Source organism: Danio rerio, chromosome 24 (genome assembly GCF_049306965.1).
Source record: "Danio rerio strain Tuebingen ecotype United States chromosome 24, GRCz12tu, whole genome shotgun sequence".
Classification (NCBI taxonomy): domain Eukaryota; kingdom Metazoa; phylum Chordata; class Actinopteri; order Cypriniformes; family Danionidae; genus Danio; species Danio rerio.
The window spans coordinates 34712436-34736762 of record NC_133199.1 but is presented as its reverse complement, the minus strand read 5'-3'; the positions used below and the strand labels follow the sequence as shown (position 1 = coordinate 34736762).

Below are 24327 nucleotides of genomic sequence, written 5' to 3'. Positions count from 1 at the left end.
CTGCATTACATATTGACCATATTTGTTAAATAGTAAACATATTTTTTCCTTTAAAACTAATGTGGAAATGAAAAACAAGGCATGGATATTAGCAGACATAAATAACAGTTTTGCTTTTGTCTTCTTAGGAACTCCAGCTTTTTAAAATGGATTTACTTTTAAACTGAAAAACTCAGACGTTTCAAACTCAAGGATGTGTTATTGCACTAAATAACCTGTAGATTGATCATTAGTGTGACACATGAAAAGAGAAACCAAAATTGTTGTAAGGAAAAAAGAACCGCTATAATAATTGACTTTTTGCACCTAAAAACAGAATTTCGAACCTAACAGCAGGACACGGTCCCGAAATCATCTGATGTTTGGCAGCTTAAGGGTTGCATGCTGAATGTGCTGTTATTGCCAGGAAATCAAATGTTGTCAGGGCTTCGAGAAAATCGCTTGGTTACTTTTGTTCTATGTTACTTTCGTCCCGCTCTCCCCTACATCAACCTCACAGAAATAAACTCTCAGCAACTACCGTTTTAGACAGACTTAAAGGTTTTTCCAATTTTCTTTAATAACAAAATGTTTTTTTTTTTGCTATTTGAAATGCAAAAAAACTTTAAAGATTTTGTTTCCATCTCAAACCTGCTCAGAAGAGGTTTATATGTAGTGTTTTTTGTAGGCGCTGCAGAACATGATTGCAACCCTCTCGAAGTGCATGGGATCAGTTGGCCTGAAAGAGACTTAATAAATTAAAGTCAGAACAGAGGATATTAACCCTGTTTGATGAATGAACAGGGATATTGTCTGTCAGCTCGGTCATTAGTTCTTTTCACCAATTACTTTTCGAGGTGCAAAGGAAAGTCACAAGCGCAGGCCCATGGGTTTCCTACGCGGACGCCGAATCAACCAACAAACAAGTCTGAAATTAGAGCACGCAATATATTCCTTACCCTCAGCGATGGAGATAAACATGCGCTTGAACGTAATTGTTATTGGATTGAGGGTTTGGGAACTGACTTTGATTCATTATCTTAAATGTGTAAAGTGCTAAGATTGTAACCTTCGGAAATGGTTTTCAAAGACTGATCTTCTGAAAACTAAAAACTGAATGAATTGTGAATTGCTACATGTGAATTAAATGTACAACTCAATGTAATATTACTTAAGTATGCTCAATATTTTGGAGAATATTAGGTTTTAAGAAGATACTGAGTTAAATATGATTATTTTATCCTAATTTTTGTTTGAAATATGGACTTTATAGGATTAAATTAAACCTAATAATATAATATAATAATATAATATAATACAATATATTGTAATGTAATATAATATAATATAATATAATATAATATAATATAATATAATATAATATAATAAAAAAACTAAGCGATTTTAAGATTTTTTTTTAAATACGTTTTGAATTAAAATTAACATCTCTTGGAATATAAACAAATAATTACTATTGCATTAAATAAAATAGTTACATTATATTATATAGCTGTATTAGGTAAAAGTGGAGTAAAACCAAACAAATTTAAATAGTTTGACCTCTGACAATGTTTGATAATACTCATTTTAAAATACATAGCATTAAAATTAGTAAATAATTTTACATTCAATATATTATAATATAATAACATAAACTGAATTAGAATAAAATAGAATAGTATAAAAAATAATATTATATTATTTTTTGTATTAATAGTTAAACAACTAAGCAATTTTAAGATATTTGTTAAATAATAATAATACATAATTGCATTAAATACATTAATTAAATTTTACTATATAATTATATTAAAAGTGGAATAAAACTAAACAACGTAATTTTACCTCTATAATAATAATAATAATCATAATAACAATAATCATAATAATAATAATAATAATAAAAGTAATTTAATAATAATAATGATAATAATAATAATAATAATAATAATAATAATAATAATAATAATAATAATAATAATAATAATACAATGATAAAATAATTAAATAATAACAATACAATTATTATAATAAAACAATTGGATAATATTAATAATAATAATAATAATAATAATAATAATAATAATAATAATAATAATAATAATAATTGTAATAAAATATAAAACACTAAAATCAAAAAATATATTCTTCTTTACATAAAGTCCCTATAATGTTTCCTATAAGATCAACAGTACATGTAAAAACAGTCCAAAATCTCAAACACTAGATAACATGATCAATGTGTGCCAAATGCTGGCCCAAAGCCACACAACAAATATGGTACAAACATGTTCTGATCCCATTCACACTTTTTAATATATGTTTACATTTCTTTTAATAAACAACTTCAATTTTGATGCCATTAAACGATGCAAAAAATAAATAAATAAATGAGACCCTTAAACGAAAGTGTCTGCTGGACTCGCTCAGGCGCTTTTAGAGGTTCATCATCTGACATCTACCCAACATTAAAAGCCAACAAACACATCCTGCATGCTTAATAAAACTATATGAAGCAGTTCAAATCGCTGACATAAAGATTTAGCAGGCTGCGCTTTAAATAGAGCAGAAAGAGGAGTGTTCGGCTCACTGATCATCCACCGATACTCACCAAAACATGCAGACAAAAAACAAAACACCAACAAGCAACACTCATTCACCCGGTGTCGAAAAATAAAGTGCTTAAAGACAAGATGAGTTTGATCAAATTAGCAGACTAAAGAGATCTGTGAGGCACAACTTATTTGCCCTTTCAGCCGTGCAAAAGGTAGTGAGGGTCGCTTTGATCGCCCAATTAAAACGGGGATATTTATAAATGTAAACACGCGGCTGAAGCTAATGAGCCCGGCCGATTGGACTTTTGCTTTTTGCTCAATGTGTGATCAGCAGCACCTCTCGCTAATTTGCTTGTTAAATAAACATAAATCGCTGAACTGTGACTGTTGTTCTACGTCAGGATTGTCTAGCTGTTGTCTTCTATTGTATTTGGCTTTTATTTATTTAATTTTCTACTTTATACAGACTAAGTGGTAAATAAACTTGCACTTGACGTCTGCTCCATTTCCTGGTTTGTAATTTATTCATGATATAAAGGAAAAAAGAATAGATGATTCTTTACTGTTTTTTTTTCCAATATTTTTTATTTTATTTTTTGTGGCCTTTGATCATCTTGATTATATATAATATATAATAATATATAAATACAGAACTATTAAACCCCCTGAATTATTACACCCCCCCCCCCCCGTTTATCGTTTCCTTAATTACAGTTTAGATTAGAGAGAATATTTTTTCAACACATTTCTAAACATAATAGTTTTAATAACTCATTTCTAATAACTGATTTATTTTATCTTTGCAATGATGACAGTACGTAATATTTTACTAGATATTGTTCAAGACACCTCTATACAGCTTAAAGTGACATTTAAAGGCTAATCTATATTAATTAAGTTAAAAAAATATATTATCAGACATACTGTGAAAATTTGCTTGCTCTGTTAAACATCATTTGGAAAAAATCTAATAGAGAAAAAAATATGCAAAGGGGGTTTAATACCGTTCAATAAGCTCACTACAATTTGACAAATAATGCAGCTGTTGGACAACATAATGTACTTTTGAGACTTTTTAGGCGAGAATGTAGTAGACCACATAATAATTGCTTAGGGGAGGAAAAAGGAATTTCAAATTACAGCTGATTAAATCTTTATAAAACTGGTAAATTACATTCTAAGTTGATTTTTCTCTTTTGTAGGTTGTAGTGCTGTAATCATAGTAATCTGCAAATGTTTGCTTTGCTTTGGCTTTTTCAGATCGATGGCAGAAGAAAGTAGTTCCTCTTACAAAGGGATTTTGAGACTCTCCGTGTCTTTTTCATACACACAATTACGTCGTGGAACTGTTGTATAAACACAATATCACACTCGTAGCAGTTCGGTATGGCTGCATATTCTCACCAGTGCCAATATACAGCCATATCGCTTTGCTACAAGTGTGATATTGCTAATATGCCTTCATATTAATAATAATAATAATAATAATAATAATGATAATAATTTTTAACGCAGTAGGTAGTGCTGTCGCCTCACAGCAAGAAGGTCGCTGGTTCAAGCCTCTGCTGGTTCAGTTGGCTTTTCTGTGTGGAGTTTGCATGTTCTCCCTGCATTCGCGTGGGTTTCCCCCGGTTGCTCTGGTTTCTCCCACAGTCTCCCAAAGACATGCGGTACAGGTGAATTGGGTAGGCTAAATTGTCCATAGTGTATGTGTCTGTGTGAATGAGTGTGTGGATGTTTCCCAGAGATGGGTTGCAGCTGGAAGGGCATCCGCTGGGTAAAAACAAGTGCTGGATAAGTAGGCGGTTCATTCCGCTGTGGCGATCCCGGATTAATAAAGGGACTAAGCTGATAAGAAAATTATTGAATGAATAAAAATTATTGTAAACATTCAAATTAAGCACACAAATGAGATATGTGTAATATATACTGTATGAATAAATGTGTGTATACATGTACATATGAAAGCTGATTCTGGTATGTAATAAAAAATAACAATAAAAGTTAAAATGTAGATGATTTCAACATGAAATTATGATATATTTATGAGATTTTTATAATTTTCTATGGAGAAATTCCCTAATTCAATTCCAGAATACAACTTTACGACATCTTGTACTTCTAAAAAAAAAAAAAAAAACTGTAGATATAGTAATAGATATAAAATCTCAAAAACTTATAAAAGTGGGAAATAAAAATGAAAGACATCAGCTCCAAGTTGTGACTTTTTTCTTGCCAGTTTTCTTGCAACTGTGAAAAATCTGAAAGTGTGGAATACAAAATTAGAATTTTTTTCCCACAGTTAAGTTTATATCTTGCAAATCTGACCCTTTTTCTCGAAATTATGACACAAAAATGTTTTGATCCGGCCTTTGTATGTATATGAATAATTATAAAGATTTCAGATACAAAAACCTCTAAGTCAGTTTTCTCAATTTCAATTCCTGGAGGGTCACAGCTCTGCATAGTTTAGCTCCAACCACCTCCAACTCACAATAGTCTCTAGTAGTCTTTAACACCTTGATTAGTTTGATTAGTGTTGGCGGAAAAATGTGCAGAGCTGTGGCCTTCCAGGAATTGTGTTTAATGCTCTAAGTCACAGGTGTCAAACTCAGTTCCAAAAGGGCCGCAGCTCTGCACAGTTTAGTTCCAACCCTAATTAAACACACCTGATCAAACTAATTGAGTCCTTCAGGCTTGTTTGAAACCTACAGGTAAGTGTGTTGGAGCAGGGTTGGAACTAAACTGTGCATGGCTTCGGCCCTCCATGAATTGAGTTTGACACCCCTGCTCTAAGTGCTGTCAGAAATCAATTTCATTTGAATTTTTTCATTGAAAATTAGCATTATTCCCAGCATTCTTTGTTTATGTTGAGCTATTTCACTTTGAAGACCATGAAAAGAACTTATTCTGTGCCATAAAAGTAAAAAAAAAACTGAACCTACACACAGAAGTATGATAAAAATGCTAATTTTAGAAGAAAATATCAGACGGTCTTCAGAAGTTTTTGCATCCGACCTCGAGATTTTATAATAAAAATATAATACAAATACGATCATTAATTTAATCAACAAAGTACACAAAAGAAATGCAAGACGCATATACACATAACATATGACTTTTATTTTATAATCTTTACCTTTTTAATTTCTCATCAATCTATTTTTAGCCTTTTATCTTGTTGTAAAGAGCCTGTGCCGCTCTATGGCTTGGTCTCCCAGAGGAAAGTGATAAATGTGATCTTCTGTCCATTTATTGTCGGGATGTGGTCGTTGCGCAGAGCTTATGGAAGCGGTGCAGTGTTTTTTCTAAAAGTAGCGTATTTCACCTTTGACATTTGCTGGATTGATGCTGCGGCAGGATTCAGTTGAAGCAGCAGTGATTGAACAGTGACGGCGGCTCTATTGATTAGATGACAGCACAGATTGAGGGATTCGCCTTGTCGTGTATCACGTCTCGCCGTTTCAGCCTCTTATCAGGATCACCCCAAACAAAATGCCACAGTTTACACGCGATATCATTCTCCATTCACACTGACTTCTGAGAAAAAAAAAAATGAAGCTGACAGCAGGGGGAAAATTGCATAAATCTGAGTTGTTTAATGCGCTAATTGTTGGGGAGGATTATTTTTATGTTGCTTTGGCAGTAGATCTGTACTGGAAAAATGTAGTACTACTAAAATGTATAGTACTGTCGAGTTAGAATCCGGGCTGCAACATAACCTGATCACATTCAGCTACTCTTTAGATGGTATTTCCAATTAAACTAAAACTAAAAACTACAAACAGCTAAAAAGAATTCAATGAATGAATGAATTAAAACAATTACACTCACAAACTCTGTCTGTCTGTCTGTCTCTGTCTGTCTGTCTGTCTGTCTGTCTGTCTGTCTGTCTGTCTGTCTGTCTGTCTGTCTGTCTGTCTGTCTGTCTATTTATTATTTTTCATACACTCACATACATAAAAAATAAAGCTACATAATAAAAAAAAATATACACAAACATTTGGTCAAATATGTACACGCATGTGTTATGTCAATACAAATCTTTATTTTGGATTTGATTAGTTGTGATTAATCAAAAATGTCAATAAAATGTGAATGTTTATGTACAATGAGTACAAACTTATATAAATTTGCACTCATTATTCAGCATATAAATTGATAATTAAGTTTTTTAATTGTTTAAATGTATATAAAATATATTATTTTTAATTATGTATTGTTTTTATTTTAATTTACATCGTTTTACACTTTAATTTTCAATACATAAATACATGCATACATACAATAATTATCTGCACAGTTAAATTTACTCATATCTAGGCCCACACTGAATCTGTAAATGTTTATGTTAGAATGACTGCAAATATAAACATTTGCACTCATTATACATATAAATGTACATATGATTGATCATATTAATTGTTTATATTTATATAAAAATTTAAATGCATAAATGAAATATACGTATAGTTTTTATTGTAATTTACATATTTTTACACTTTAATTTTGAAGACATAAATAGTTACTATTAAATAAGTTTCATAACTTTAAAAATCACACATAAATTAAGCCTCATTTACACTATATGAGCAACTCGCAGCGACAAAGCGGCAAATCGACAAGCAACCGTTCATTTTAACGGAGAGTGATCGACTTTCGGCGACCTTCATCTATGTGATGAATACTTAGAGCCCTATCATACACCAGGCGCAATAAGGTGCAAGACGTGTTTGGCGTAATTTGTTGCTATTTTCAGACCAGTGTGACCGTAATTTTCCCGCTTTGCGCTATGTTGTTTAAATAGCAAATCCATTTATGTCGCTTGTAGACTCATGGGTGCTCCGGGCTATTGCTGGCACGTTGCTATTTTGAGGAACTGAAATAGACTGCTGTACACATTGTTTAATACACACAGGATGTACAGCAATACACATCCTGAAACATCTTTATAAATGAAAAAGAATTAAAGCAATAAAATATTTAAAAAATATTATTTTCTACATAAATATAAAAACCACTGCCTATATATGCCTCATCTTGGGGGGCTTTTTTCAGTTTATTCATGACAGTTTGCATGTGTATATTGTTGTTATTATTATTATTAAATGCATAATTATATTTGTTTTAATAAAAACAAGTTTAGATTTGTCCTCCAGTAAGGTTTGGAAGACATCTGCATCACCATATGGGGCATAAGAACAGGACGCGTGTTTGTGTTTTTTGATCACTTTGTTGTTATTGTTCATTTATTTGTTTGCTGGAAATTAGAACTGAATTTAAAAATAGTTTTGAAACAAATCGTTGCGCTTAACAAACCAAATTAAATATGTAGGCTAATGGAGGTCTTCAGTGGAGTGAGTTTCCACTGTTTCCTTACTCCATAAAAGTAAGGGAGTAAAGTGAAGAGTAAAAGTAAAATAAAGAGGCTGAATGGAGGAGGCTCATTCTTTATCCTCGCGCTGCAGATGCTCTGTTTAACTGGTTTCTTGCTCATGAAGCATTCAGTTTTTTCACATACAAAGTCCGCCATGTAAATAGCAAATGAGCCATGGCTTGACACACCGGACTCTTAAAGGGAATGGGAGATAAGACTCTGATTGGTTTAATGCATGTTAGGCTCAAAACACATTCAAAACTCATTAAGAGAATAAGCACAACCTTTGTAGACCAAGCGTTGGTGTGCAAAGAGTATCTTTCCATCCTTTTTCTATCCTTTCATCCTTCCTAGATCATTAAAATAGGGCTCATAAATACATACGTTCATGCATTGATTACCTGCACAATTGAATTTACATCTATCTGCCTCTGTAAGTGAAATAAAACAATACACAGGGCAATAAAAATCCTCATATTTAGTGTGTCTTCCTAAAATAAACATATTTACAAATTATTATTCAATATCTAATACAAACAATTAAAATTGTATTGAAGCAGAATGCAACAAATTTGCTTTGTGAAGTTGGAAAAGTACAGAATCTAAAAAAATCTCTCTGCATTTTTTTTTTTACTTTAAAGTTTTCTAATTTAAAGAAGAAAATTTAAAAAAAGGAAAAAAGCTCGCCACCATAAATCACAAAAGCAAGTGTAAAAGCATCATGGCCAGGATTGGGTACAGTCACAGAAAGCCTTTTTGCAGGTCTGCTTGAGGGCGACACTGTTTGCTGTCAGCGAATCGCAGGCTAAACGAGAGACCCCTGCACAAACGACAAAAGCCCCTACATTGCCAAAAATCCCCGATTCTGTCAGCCTTTACTTCCATCGGCTCTCCGTGTCATGTTAACTGCCAGTCACTGCCAGCACGCCAATTACACAGCCAGGTTTTCTAGAGCAAACCACACTTTCTCCATCTCCCTCTCTGTGTTTTAACAAAAAAAAGAGAAGAAAAACACAGAGAGCGACTTCCACAAGACTCGCTGTGCAAGCTTACCCTAATTAACCATCAGCTTAATTAGACAATTTACTGTGTAATTAGCAGGCAATTAGTCAACACCTCTCAGATCGTAGTGACTGCTTTGACAGACCCACTTTTCCGATGCTGATTTCTGGAGCCGGAAAAAAAAAGCACCTTCGTTGTTTATTTTCTCCTCCCTTTCCCTTAATGTGCGCCAACTGCACAGACGCAGCGCGAAATCACGGCTGACGAGACTGAAGACGTGTTTTCGTGAAATGGGAGGTGTACAGTAAAATAGGTGCGAGATGTCAGATGTTGCTTTATGAGAGTTTTTTTTCTGGGAGTTTTCTCTAAGGGGGGGAAACTAGGCTGTGATTAAACAGGAGGCGTGAGGACAATGATTACACATTTTTGTAAAGCAATCATGAGGTAGCACTCGGTCAAAAAACATCATCAGTTGCCACTTTAGCTAACAGAGAAAGTCGTTTAATAATGTCACGTCTCAAGGAAAGCAAGTTATGAAGCTAGAACTGGATTTTTATATGCTGAATGTTTTCAGAGTGTTATTGTCAGTTTTAAAGAGACATTCTTTGAATCCAAAAACAAAAAAAAGTGTTTTTTAGGCTGCATTTACACTGAAGATCTTGATGGTTAATTCCGATTTTGTGACTATTCGATTTGTTTGATGACCTGCTTACATCATCTTTTAAAAGTGACTATCTGATAATCTGCATTTACACAGCAAACGGCAAAGGTACAATGACCAGGAAAAAAAGAGCGGGCGCTGACTAACAGCTGATTGAAGAGTTCTCTTTTCAGTTTGCAGCTTTTGACAAGCTGTTTTACTGTAGTTTATGACAGAAAAGTTCTCATTTGTCTATCTTCTTTTGATATATAGGTTTTTTAAACCTTTAGGCATTTTAATGTAATGTCCATGGTGTGATTTAAGCATGTGAAATATGCACTACTTTTATATTAGTTTATATTGGTTACGTGGCGGACATTGCGCTCTCTCGCTCTCGTTAACATGCCTAAATACCTATCCTATATGATAACATGAAAGCTGTTTAAGTCCTTGTGTATGATATTCAAGGTTTGGGACTCTGCTTAAGTCTGTTCTGAAATGAAAGCGTCAGACTTGATGTCATTCGCTATGGTTTTTAATGACGCGTGACTCGCATTGACAGGTGAAAATACGATCTACCTGCTTACACTGCAGACACGAGAACACAGATCCGATTTTTATCGGATAAATTTCCACATATGAACAAGGCCTGAATCTGATCTGAGTTAATCGGAATCCATGTGATTTGTTCCCGCTTACCATGGGCCATATCCGATCTGTGCCACATGGGAGACAAGAATTTAATTGAGTCACTTGAACAGTGCAGTGTAAATGCGGCCTAAGTCCCATTAAGACCATTTCAGCAGTGTAGCTCCAATTGGTTTCAATGGGCAAATTCACAAAAACTGATGGTTAAGTTTACGATTAAATTTCATATTTTGGGATCACCAATAAAATGTAACAACATCTGTTGCTTAAATTATGTATCTAAACGTTTGAATCGAACACTTACATCCCAATTGGCATATATATATATATATATATATATATATATATATATATATATATATATATATATATATATATATATATATATATATATATTTATATATATATATATATATATATATACACACACACACAACATTCTAAAAGAAGAAGACCACAGACAGTCGGGACCTCGGTTTAACGTCTCATCCGAAAGACGGCACTCACTGAGCAGTATAGCATCCCCGTCACTATACTGGGGCATTAGGACCCACACAGACTGCAGGTTGGGCGCCCCCTGCTGGCCTCACTAACACCTCTTTTCGGCTGCAACCTAGCCTTCCCATGTTGTCTCCTATCCAGGTACTGACCGGGCCCATCCCTGCTTAGCTTCAGTGGGCGAGCATGTTAGAGTTACAGAGAGCTAGCTGCAGGCTAGCTCTCTGCAATATGCTCTCTGCTTATGTAGATCTAATCGTTTAAATTTGCAAAGTATTATGGGCAATATCAGTGGTTGGAGTATGAACTGTTCTATACTTTGTACTTTACTTTCAATTCTTGTACTCTACTTTATACAAATTTGTAACAGAAATAGTACACCTTCTGTGAACCTTTGGCATTCTCTCTTCAACTTCCTATGTTTTAGAATTTACTAATACTACTTTTGAATATTATTTAGGATGGATGGAGAATTTGGATGCATCAATTCACTATGCTTCAGCTTAGTCCCTGATGTATCAGGGGTCACCTTAGCGGAATGAACTGCCAATTACTCTGGTATATTTATTATGAGACGGATTGCAGCCATAACCTAGCACTGGGAAAGACCCATACATACCCTCACTCACATACACACTCGTACACTTTGGCAAATTTAGCTCATCCAATTTACTTATACCGCATGTCTTTGGACACCTGGAGGAAACCCTTGCAAATATGGGGAAAACATACAAACTCAGTGACTTTCTTGCTGTGAGGTGACAGTGCTAACCTCTCGAATTAAGCAAAAAACAAACAAACAAACAAACAAACAAACAAACAAACAAACAAAGTTAAGTAGTTTGTAATTGAAAAAGTAATACTAATACTAATCCCACTACTACTACTACTACTACTACTACTACTAATAATAATAATAATAATAATAATAATAATAATAATAATAATAAAATGTAATAAATAAATTAATAAAACAAATAAAAACAAAATAAATAAATAAATAAACTAAATAAAAGAAATAATAAACAAACTAACTAACTAACTAACTAACTAACTAACTAACAAGCAAACAAACAAACAAACAAACAAATAAATAAATAAATAAATAGCCCAGGCTAATATACATGCATACCCGATTAGAACAAGATTTATGACACCAACCTCCTTTATGGCTGTACAGACTACCACTGAACTGGTGTAAACTAAATGTAACCCTAAAGAAGTAAAGAAGTGTTAAATTGATTATTTTTGGTTCACTTGGTTTGATCTTACAAAATCTGAGGTTTACATCATTACGCTCTCTCAAACTCTTATTTTTCCACATTTACTTTTTTTTCTACAACCTGTATGAATGTGTTTTTGTTAGGTGTTAGTTTCTGTTAGTCAATAAAGTTTCATTTTCTATAAGGTGCCTGTGCATTTTTATGAATCTAATGCCTTAAACTTCAATCTTGTTACCCTGCTTTAACTTAAATGGGTTTTAATTTTGATAGCAATAGCCGCAGTTAAAGTCAACTGCCCTTTCGAATGATTCGTTTGCTCGGATTTAAAGAGTCGATTCTTTTGAAGCCCCCTTCAAATTAATGTTCAATTCACATTGAGCTAATTCACTACTTAGAGCTGAAGTCAAAATTATACGTAACATATAACTAGACATTTTTAATATACTAATATTCAGCTTAAAGTGCAATTTGAAGGCTTAACTAGGTTAATTTTGCAAGTTAGAATAATGAGGCAAGTCATTGTATGACGATAGCTTGTTCTATAGACAATGCAAAATAAATATTGCTTAAGGGGGCTAATAATTTTGACCTTAAAATGGTTTTGAAAAAATTAAAAACTGCTTTTATTCTAGCCAAAATAAAACAAATAAGACTTTCTCCAGAGGAAAAAAAAAATTGTAGAAAATACTGTGAAAAATTCCTTGTTCTTTTTAAAAATCGTTTGGGAAATATTTGAAAAAGAACAGGAGGGCTAATAAATTCAACTGTATACTGTATAGAAAGGGATCCACCATGCACTGTAAATACTGTTAACCTTAGCAAGCAGCATTAATTAGGTTTGTTAAGGGTGTTTGTCTATATAGATAGGGTTGTGCTAGTATCTCTCTCTCTTTCTCACTCTCTCTCTCTCTCTCTCTCTCTCACAGCAGGCCAGCATGCAGCAATGGGAGGCTATCCATCTCTCTGCTTTAACTCTGTCACAGTGCTGGAAGTGCAGAAATGGCTGTGTCACTTCCAAATACTCTCAGGGGGCCCCATCCCAGAATTCTCTCCTGCTGGTGTGAAATGGAAATGAGCCTGAATATAGTGCATGCTGGGCCGTGCCAATCTCCAGCTACAGCGAGCGCTCTAGAGGAACAGAAACAGCCCTGCTTAGCACTAGTGAAGAGAAATTAATAGACATGTTTTATTTCTTCTCCATTTAACACATTCATCAAACCATTCTGCATTTAATCCGGCAAAACGAGGAAAAAGAAAATCGGATGACAAATTTAATGAAAAACTAGATAATGAAATCGATTATTATTATTATTATTATTATTATTATTTTACTAAATGACATTTTAGTATGCATATTTATTAATTTAATTTAATTTAATTTAATTTAATTTTATTTTATTTTATTTTATTTTATTTTATTTTATTTTATTTTATTTTATTTTATTAAATTAATAGTTTTAAAATGTATTTATATTAGTTTTTATGTATTTTTATCTATTTGTTTATTTGTGTTTTATTTATTTAATTAACTAATATTTATTTATTTATTTGTTTATTTATTTATTTATTTATTTATTTTTATATTTTGTTTTTCCACTCACTGATTTGCTGATTTTACTAAATGACATTTTACATTGCATATTTATTTATTTATTTGTTTATTTATTGTTATTTGATTTATTTATTATTTTTAGTTATTTATTTATTTTTTATTTATTCATTTATTTAATTGTTTGTTTATTTTTATGTATTTGTTTATATTTAAATTTCCTTTATTTATTTACATTCATTCATTCATTTTCTTTTTAGCTTAGTCCCTTTATTAACCAGGGGTGGCCACAGCGGAATGAACCGGCAACTTATCCAGCATATGTTTTATACAGCGGATAACCTTCCATACACACTAATTTACACACAACGCATGTCTTTGGACCTCCGGTTTACACCGGAGCACCTGGAGGAAACCCACACAAACGCAGGGAGAACATGCAAACTCCACACAGAAATGCCAACTGACCCAGCTGGGGCTCGAACCAGTGACCTTCTTGCTGTGTCCTATCCACTGCGCCACTGTGCTGCCCTACTTATTTTATTTGTATTTATTTATTTATTTATTTATTTACTTACTTAATTACATTTCCCTTAAATAACCACCTTTAAGACAACACTGAAGTCCTGAGATCCAAGCGGATCTACCATCAGACAACAAACACTGCATGCAAATAAATACAAATCAAGTCCATTTCACAGCAGAATGACTCGAGCTGTGAGACACAATCTGATGAGCACAAACCGGACAGAATATCTCATTATCCCACCCTGAGACCTGTAGCCCTTAAGCGCACGAAACGCTCATTTACACAGTCACCGGCGCTACCTATTAAACACTCCAAGCGTAAGAGGGTGTGTGCGTGTGTATTGCGAGGTTGGCGACCTTTAGCCTTTCTGTTCTTGATAAAAATGCTGCAGTTGATTAAATCCCACTCACTAATTAGCAGAGAGACATACAAAGCCATGCAGAAGATGCCGAGAGAGAGAAAGTGACAATGGGACACATCACACCTCATCTGTGTTGCCATGGAGCTTCATCCAACATTTCTCATTAAATTAAAAAAGACGTACAGTAAATGTGTGTGCGTGTGTTTGTGTGTGTGCGTGTGTCTGCGATGGCTTCCCCGCGCAATTTCTTTTATTTTATGTGTGGTTAAAAAGTTGAGAATCAGTCTTAATGCGTCTTCATATTTAGTTCATTCAGATTGCCCACTAAATCCTCCTACGCCGAGGTGAGAAGGCACGTTCAAGAATAGACTGATGTGCGGAGAAAGTTTTGCAAGTTAAAGAGTTGAAGAGTGGTGGGCGGAAGTCTGCCAGGTCAACAGCAGTGATTGCTTATTCTTATGGGTTAAAAAGTGTTGAAAATCTCACGTGAAGGAATTCTAGCAGGCGAGCATAGAAGAACTAGCAACTGCAGGCCTCTTTTAGGGTGTTGATTGGCTGCGAACTGGTACAAATGATGTTAACCCTGGGTGCATTGCCTGAAAACAGCGTACTGTAACTTACTGTTAAATCAACCGTGGACTATGGGAGAAACTAACTAACTGTGTGAGATCGTGAAGAACATTTTAGTGTTTGTAAAGGGAGTGCAATTTTTTGAGGATTAGTTTTGATCTTAATTAAATGTATGAATTTATGGCCAGTTTCCACTGAGTGGTACAATACGGTACGGGTCGGTATGGGTCATGGTTATCAGGCTTGTGTTTCCACTGCCAAAAGGGTAAAAATGGTATGACAAAGTTTCAGTCTATGTCATTCTTACTCATGGTAATGTCAAAGTAAAGCTGTACGAGTCGTTTATATATCATATGAGAAGCACTTCTCACAAAACAGCTGCTTTATACACATAAATACTTGTATTTATAAGCCTACTGTAATGTCTGCAATTATATAAAATAAATAAATAAATCAATGCAACATATATGAACACATACAGACCCTTACAGTCTCTGATATGTTACCTATTGCAGAATAACTACACACAGCATACATTTATTCCTTATTTGGCTTCCAAAACAACACGCAACATATAGCCCACAGTAAGCGTACACATGCATCTTTAATCTTCAGTAGCACATGTAACCTCTGTTAGAAAGTAATCCCATCAGTCCGAGTTCATAATAGTCCAAAAGGCGATGATAATAGTTAAACATGGCAGTTTCTTTATGTTTTAGGTTGCAAAAAAAAAAAAAAAATTATATATATATATATATATATATATATATATATATATATATATATATATATATATATATATATATATATATATATATATATATATATATATATATATATATTCGCTTCTTGTTTTTTTCAGCTTCTCCTTTGTTTTTCCTCGTGTCACTCTCGTGTTTGTCCGTTTCTGAAAAGATGGAATGTCAGAAGCACTTCCAATAATCACGAGCACGTTATTATCATCAGCTCAAGAAGTTTGTTATTTTTAGATATAGATGCACTATATTTGAACTAACCAAAAAAAAAAAATAGTAACTCATGTTACATTTTTTAAAAAGTCACTCAGATATAATTACTTCATTTTTAAAAATAATGGGTTTCTTTACTTGTTACTTTGTAAAGCAATATTTTAACGCAACATTAATTGTAATGTATTAGCCCCAACACTGGTCTACACTGTAAAAAAACGTTGGGTTGCATACAAACAATTTGTGTTGGGACAACATTAAAGAATAAAGTACACTGTAAAAAAAAAAAAAATCCAGATTTTCACAGCATGTTACAGTAATCTTTCACAGTAAATTACATTAGTATCTCTTTACAGGATTTAATTGTAAAAACTCACAGCAATGATTTGTATTCAGATTTTTATTGTGAAATTAATCAAATTAGCATGATTACTGTAAAAAAAGGGCTATATGTTTTGCATGTTATTCAACATAGACATTTATACAAATTAACTTTTATGCTAGTATTGGCACTTTTTTATATTTAGAAATAACAGACTGTTGTTGCAGCCCAAAAAACTATTTGGCTCCATTTTCAAAAATCATTCGAAAGAAAGTCATCCTGTTTTTATACAGCATGAACGTCATAGTAAATTTTCATTTTTAGGTGCACTGCACCTTTAATTTCTTTTATAAGGTCAACACTGAAATATTAAATAATTTATAATGAACATAACTTTGTGCTAAGCAAAAAAACATAATAAACTGGAACAAAAGTAATTAATACATAAAATCAAACACTGTTAAACACCCAAAATGATTTCAAAGTCGGGGTGAAGGTCAGAATGACTAGCTAAAGGAAAGCCTGCTTCACAGTAAAATATAGTTAATTCTACAAGATGATACTGTGAAATCACAGTAATGAACTTTACTATCTACTGTAAAGTTACACTATATAGCTGGAATTTCAGCCATATTATATGAAATTACCATAAATTACTGTAAACCACCCCACAGTAATTTGTTGTGGATTTACATACAGTATTTTACTAAGAAAGTAATGCAATTATTAGCTAGTAATTTACTGTGAATTTAAGGTCATTTTTTTACAGTGTAACTTATTAGTGTTTACAAATTTAAGTGGATTGAACATAAAACAATAAACAATAATCGTGTTGTTTCAGCTCATTTTAAATGAGCTTAAAAAAACAGCAAACATCCTTTTTTGAGTGTATTTAAGTCATACTGAGAATCTATGCTTCTAACTACAGGTTAGCAAGCTCTTTGTGAATGTTAGATCTGGGAAACACCAAACTTGTGATGGAACTTGTGACCATAGTTGGCTAACGGTGCTTTAGGGAATCGCACCCTAGGTTAGCTCCAATTACAGGTGTGATTTAACCAGACTTGACCAGTCAAAAAGCTAATTGGGCTCAGTTGCCTTCGGATCTCAGCTTCAGCCCTGAAGGAAGCCCATGAATGCTTCTCACATTCTGTAATTAACCCAAAATGGGCCAAATGTATCAATCACATACCTTACAATCCAGTAATTGCCATGATGCATTAAAAAACTAACATCATTCATAAAAAAATGGATGTGAGGCCAACGGCTTGGCCTTCGCCTTCCTTTTGAAACGAGTAGCAAGAAACAACACGTTTTCATATGCTACACAGTTCATTAATCCTAATTAACGGTCACAGAGCTTTGTTAGGCAGTTCTCCACCGGTCTAGCGTGATACCGAGCTAATTAGCGATACCGAGCACAAACGACGAGACCCAAAAGCGTGAAGATTCTCATATTCGTAGACAATTCTCCAAGCATCTTAAATTCTATCAATAGCTCAGCGGAGAGAAAAAGAACAGAAAAAAAACACACAGGATATTAAAAAAAGAGAAATCCCCTGTGTTTAAGGTGGGTGATAGTGGCGTAGCGGCTGTTCATTCATATTGACATTAAGAACTCCTTTATCTTTTTTCCCCAAAGAAAAGCCCCCTTACAATCTCTCCCACTGAGCACACAATAAAGAATAATATGATTTCTGTTTACCGAGATATCAGGTGGTATTTCAGCATATGCTGGCGGGCAATAGATGCAACAGTATATTACAGCCCAATCTGGCATCTACAAATGTCAAGAGTGAAGCAGGACACGAGAGAAAAGAGGGTGGAAAGAGGGGGGAAAAAAACAACGAAGTTAACTCAAAGAACTTTGTCATTCGTCCAGGAAGAAGACTCTTATAATGCAATCTTTAAGAAACACTCCACTCTTCAATTTTTTAGACATGTTGAGTTTTGAGTTGGGTTTTACCGTTTTTGAATTTATTCTGCCGATCTCCAGGTGTGACAAAGAGCACTTTTAGCTTAGCTTAGCATAAATCATTTAATCAAATTAGACCATTAGCATCTCACTCTAAGAATAAAGTAATTTTTTGTTAATTTTTATATTTACAGCTTGACATTTCTGTTGTGTACTAAGATTGACAGAAAATGAAACTATTGTCTAGGCTGATATGTCTAGGAACTATTGCTACTAATAAACTACACAGCGGCTGAAAAATGTTCCCAGCATCAAGCCTTATGTTTGTACCTTCTGTTAGAATCTGTATAATAAGATTGTGTCGGCTGCAGCCATGGTACAGCAACAAAGTGGATTTCTACAATAGAATGAGAGTAGACAGCAGTGTTCAGGTGTCAAACTCAATTCCTGGTGTGCCGCAGCTCTGCAGTTTAGTTCCTGTAATTAAACATACCTGATCAATCTTGGTGTAGAAAACAGCAACATTTAATTTTCTGTCAGTCTTAGCACTTAATTGATGGTATCTACATTTCAAACTAAACCTGATTAATTGACAATATTTGAATTGAAATGTTCAAACAAAAAAGGAAAACTAAGAAAATGGTCGTTTTTCATTTTGCTCACACACACACAAATAAACTAGATTTCCATTTTAGATTTCCATTTATATATATATATATATATATATATATATATATATATATATATATATATATATATATATATATACACACACAACAGTTCTGTCTGGTTCTCGAATCTGATTGGCTGATAGCATGTAAATTAGCAGTATTACTATACATTTGTCATTAAAATAAGGTCATAGTTTGCTGCTAAATGTCTTTCTGAGCAAAGACAGCTGGTTTGCATGATTGTTTCCAAGCAGATCTTTATAATAATAATAATAATAATAATAATAATAATAATAATAATAATAATAATGTTTACTTTGTGTTTTTTATTGTTCAGTTTTTGCTTTAATGGTTGTTTGGAGGACCAGAATAAGAACACATTGGGCTCTGGGGTTAAAACAAAGGGTACCATTTGTTTTTCATTTATTTCTTCTCCTCTTTTAACTATAAACATGTATAGGACTATTTTTTTTTTAAGGGTGGTGTCACAAGCTCAGATTTGGTTGGCCAATCAGAAGAAAAAGTGTGTTTCAGCACAGCCTACTTGTGAATAATGAATATTAAAGTTGTTTATTTATTCTCCTACCCTCAACCAAAAACACAAAAATAGAGTAAAAATCTTTTTTTTTTTTTTTTTTGGTGAACAAAAGACAAACCAAAAAGCAGCCGGTTTCATAGTTTTCCTTTTCTTTTGTTTGAAAACGGATATGGAATGGATGGAAGATAACCTAATTTACCATCTTCATCACTCATTAAAATGTCCAATGAAAAGAAACTCATAAAATTAATAAAAAGAAAATAACATAAGATGAGATGAGAAAATAACAAGTAAATATGCTAAACAATAATATTAAAATTCAAGCAAAGCATCCAGATGGTGTATAGAGATAGTTCACTATTTTACTCCCTTTTTTCAAACCTGTTTCCTCTGTTTAACACAAAAAGGTGATGTTTTGATGTTTAACACTCAATGGCTGCCAGTTTCCAACATCTTTCATTCATTCATTAAGTCTCTATTTCACAAGTCACCACAGCGGAAGGAACCACCAACTATGAACCAGCGTATTTAATTGCCCTTCAAGCCGCAATTAAATACGGGGAAAAATCCATACACACTTATTCACACACAAACTCAAACACTACGGACAATTTAGTTTATTCAGTTCACCTATAGACCATTTCAAAGTGGTCATGCCATTGGCCCATGAACATTTCCTGCTTGTTATTGAACTATTTCATTACTGTAACAAGAGGCAATTCAATCGTAACTTAATGTTAAAACAACTATCATAAATTCATTTATCAATATGTGGCTCTTTTGGGATTTTCAGAAGCTCAAAATTGTCAATAGCGCTTGTGTTTGGACTGTGAGGGAAACCAAAGAACCCAGAGGAAATCCACACCAACACGGGAAGAACATGCAAACTACACACAGAAATGCCAACTGGCACAGCCGGCACTCGAACCAGTGAACTCCTTGCTCTGAGGCGGTAACCACTGAGCCACCGTGCCACCCAGCATGTTTTAAAATATCTTAATTTGTGTTCAACCAAAAAAGGAAACTAATGAAGCTTAAAAAGACACACACAGGTTGAGTAAATAACAAATAATCTTTCTTTCATTTTGGTTGAATTGTCTCTTTTTTTAAAAGCAAAGTATCCAGATGGTGAAAAAAATAAACAGACGTCCGACTTCAATTGTAAACGCTTCTCTTCCCTCCCACCAGCGTTCGTCTCTGGAAAATAAAAAAGCTGACCTTTTCCGAAGGGCCGGCGCGCAGTTTATAAACGCAGAAATGGAGGCAGGTGACAGGCGTCTATAAACCAGGAACAGCTACATCACTCACACACACATCAGAGCAGGAGAAAACATCATTTACACACTTCACATGCTGTCCCTCAATGTCTGAAATCAGACGAGCGCCCAAGTTCATGGGGTCGAAATAAACAATTTGACTCAATCTTCGCCGTTTCTGCCTCTTGTCAGCAGCATATGGGACTGGATGTGCTACTATAGCTGTGTCTATCATGAATTTGAGAGCTCGTCTTTGACTTTTTTAATCTTTGATGCGTGTGTGTTATCGCATTTAGTATTTATTTTCTTATTCTTCTAATGAGTGAAACGCAGACAACACTGAACAAACATATGTTTGCTGATTAATACTGACAGTGCTAAAAGCATCTATAGTTAACTGTTAATAAAACAAATTGTAACTACATTTTTTTCAATGCAAAGTTTAGGAAAGTACGGATAATTAAAAGTGCAAGAGTGCATGTTCATTTCGAAGATTCACAATTTACAACAATTCATAATCACATTTAAATAGCTATAAGAGCAGAATAAAGACGAGGTGAGAAGAACATCTGTCGTGGTGTCATATCACATTTCCCCCCCAACGGGTTCGTCTGTTAACTGTTCTTTAATTAAATTGAACAGGAGCCTCATAAAAATATACTTTTTTACCTGAGAGATTGGAGGAAAACTGAGAACTGTCATGACATCTCAGCTGTTTCTTGAGAGCAAACACTTTTATGAACCATTTTTCCCCTGCTGTTTCATGTCCTCTAAAGTTTTAAAAGAGATGTCAGATTTGTTGAGATATCATCATATGAAATCAAAACATGTGGATTGAAAATTGAATAAACATTCGTAGAATTTCTCATTTAATATCCTGGTTTAATTGGAAATATTATAACACATCTAAAAGAGGAGGGATGAAAATAGAGACTGATGTTTTGTGATCATTTTATTGCTACAGATGATCCTTAAATATATAAAGGAATTTGAAAAGACAAAAAAAAACCCAAGCATTTCAGATTAGTGTTGGTACTCGGAACAAAACCTGATGAAAATAATTTGTTTCCAAAATGTAAAAAAAAAAAAAAAAAAAATGTATATAATAATATAACCAACTAAAATAAATATAAAATAACAATAATAATAATAATAATAATAATAATAATAATAATAATAATAATAATAAACAAATTAATTATACACAAATAAACACCTAAATCAATACAAAAATATTTTAAATAATTATAAATAAGTGTATTATATATAAATAAACAGAGAAATATTTTCAATATTTATATACCTATCAATTATATTTATATATTTAATATTTTAATATTTTTATATTTATTTATATAATAAAAACTAAAAATATGTAAATTATTATAATTATTATAAATTAATATTTTAAAATTATTAAACTATTACAATAATGATAAATAATTGTATATTATTATTATAATTATTTAAATTATTTTAATTAATAATAAATAAAATTATTATAAATAATTTTTTTAAATATTTATACATTAATTAACGATGCATAAATAAACACCCAAATAAATTCTAACACTACTTTGAATAATTATTTTTACATTTATTATATAGGAAAAAAACACTGAAATGAATACAAAAAATAAATGAATAAATACTAAAACTATTTTAAACAATTATAATATATATATATATATATATATATATATATATATATATATATATATATATATATATATATATTTATTTATTTATTTATTTATTTATTTATTTATTTATTTAAATGAACACTAAATCAAAGTACTAATTAATGCTAAAATGACCAACAAAAAACTATTTCTTAATATAGTTTAATATATATATATATATATATATATATATATATATATATATATATATATATATATATATATATATATATAATCTGAATAATAAAACTGAACCATAAAATTATAATACATAAAAAAACTCTGCTGTTTGCTTTTGCATTATGTGTGCATTCTCTTTGTAAATACCTTGTTCAATGAGAAGGTTTTAGTTAGGGCGAATCCCCAACCCTGCTCGAAGGCCCTGCGGATCATGGCGGCACTGGTGGTTGGTGGAGCGCTGGCCAGACCGAATGGATTGGGGAATGTGATGCCACACATCTCCACACTGATATCCACAGTGTCTATGGGGGAGTAGAAGAGTGGCAGCCGAGGCGGACCACTGACCATCAGCCCGAAGTTAGACTGTAACAACAAACAATCACAGCATTAGACCTCAACAAAAGGGATTTCTACTTCATGAGAAGGAAGGATGCCAATATCTTTTTTGTTTGTTTGTTTATTTGTTCAATTCTGACTGGTAAATTATTATAAGCATATTTCCTTTTTACATAAAACATTTTTCTTTTGTTTTATTTTATCACCAGCTGAACTAAATTAGGGCTACTGTCCTTACACCCATACAGTGCTCACAAATAAAATACGGTGTTTTTACAGTTTACTTTTTCTACTTTGTACACTCTAAGAAATGCTGGGTTATATAAACCCAAATTAAGCAACATTAGCTAACTAGGGATGTCCAGATCCGATCACGTAATTGGAAATCGGGTCCGTTTACGCGTTTTCAGACTTAATTGGAATCAGATGTTACATCCCAATCAGGACTTATATATATATATATATTCTCATTATTTGTGACACATCTATAGTCATGAGGTGGCACAGAGCAAGACCTCTTTCATGACTTCACATAGAAACAGCAACGTGTCCAGCAGGACATCACTTTGTTGGTTAAATACCCGCAAAGTAGAACACAGAAGCAGCTGGAATTATAATAGCTTGAGCTAATAATTCTGACTTCAACTGCACGTATAGTTTTAGTATTTCTAGTATAAAAAAGTAAAATAGAACACATACAGTGTTCCAAAGCAAAGTTTAGTGTTTCAAAAGAGCTAACATTAAGTCTTGTGAAACAAACCTCATTTATTTATTCATTCATTCATTCATTCATTTTCCTTTTGGCTTATTCCCTTTATTAATCTGTGGTTGCCACAGCAGAATGAAACGCCAATTTATTTAGCATGTTATTTACGCAGTGGATGCCCTTCCGGCTGCAACCCATCACTGGGAAACATCCATTCACACTCATACACTACAGACAATTTAGCCTACCCAATTCACCTGTACTGCGTGTCTTGGACTGTTGGGGAAAACCAGAGCACCCGAAGGGACAAAACATGCAAACACAGGGAGAACATGCAAACTCCACAGAGAAATGGTAACAGACCCAGCCGAGGCTCGAACCAGCGACCTTCGTGTTGTGAAGCTAACGTGCTACCCACTACGTCACCGTGCAGCCAGCAACAAACCTCTTATTAATAAAAATAAAATACAGCACAGTGAAACAAAACCAAAAAAAAAAAAAAAAAATATATATATATATATATATATATATATATATATATATATATATATATATATGTATATATATATATATATATATATATATATATATATATATATATATATATATATTTATATATATATATATATATGTATATATATATATATATATATATATATATATATATATATATATATATATATATATATATGTATATATATATATATATATATATATATATATATATATGTATATATATATATATATATATATATATATATATATATATATATATATATATATGTATGTATATATATATATATATATATATATATATATATA

General features: G+C 32.6%; 1 protein-coding gene across 5 annotated transcripts in view; it reads right to left on the bottom strand.

Moving 5' to 3' along the window:
- The window catches only part of dpyda (dihydropyrimidine dehydrogenase a), a 384430-nt gene that overhangs the window by 182024 nt on the left and 178079 nt on the right, over positions 1-24327 (bottom strand). For all 5 annotated transcript variants that reach the window (XR_012399471.1, XR_012399472.1, XM_073940926.1 and 2 more), the window contains one exon: positions 22611-22826. Coding sequence is in view for 3 of the 5 variants with exons in the window: in XM_073940926.1 (XP_073797027.1) it covers positions 22611-22826 (216 nt within the window). In the remaining 2 variants the exon portion in view is untranslated. The remainder of the gene's footprint in view (positions 1-22610; positions 22827-24327) is intronic.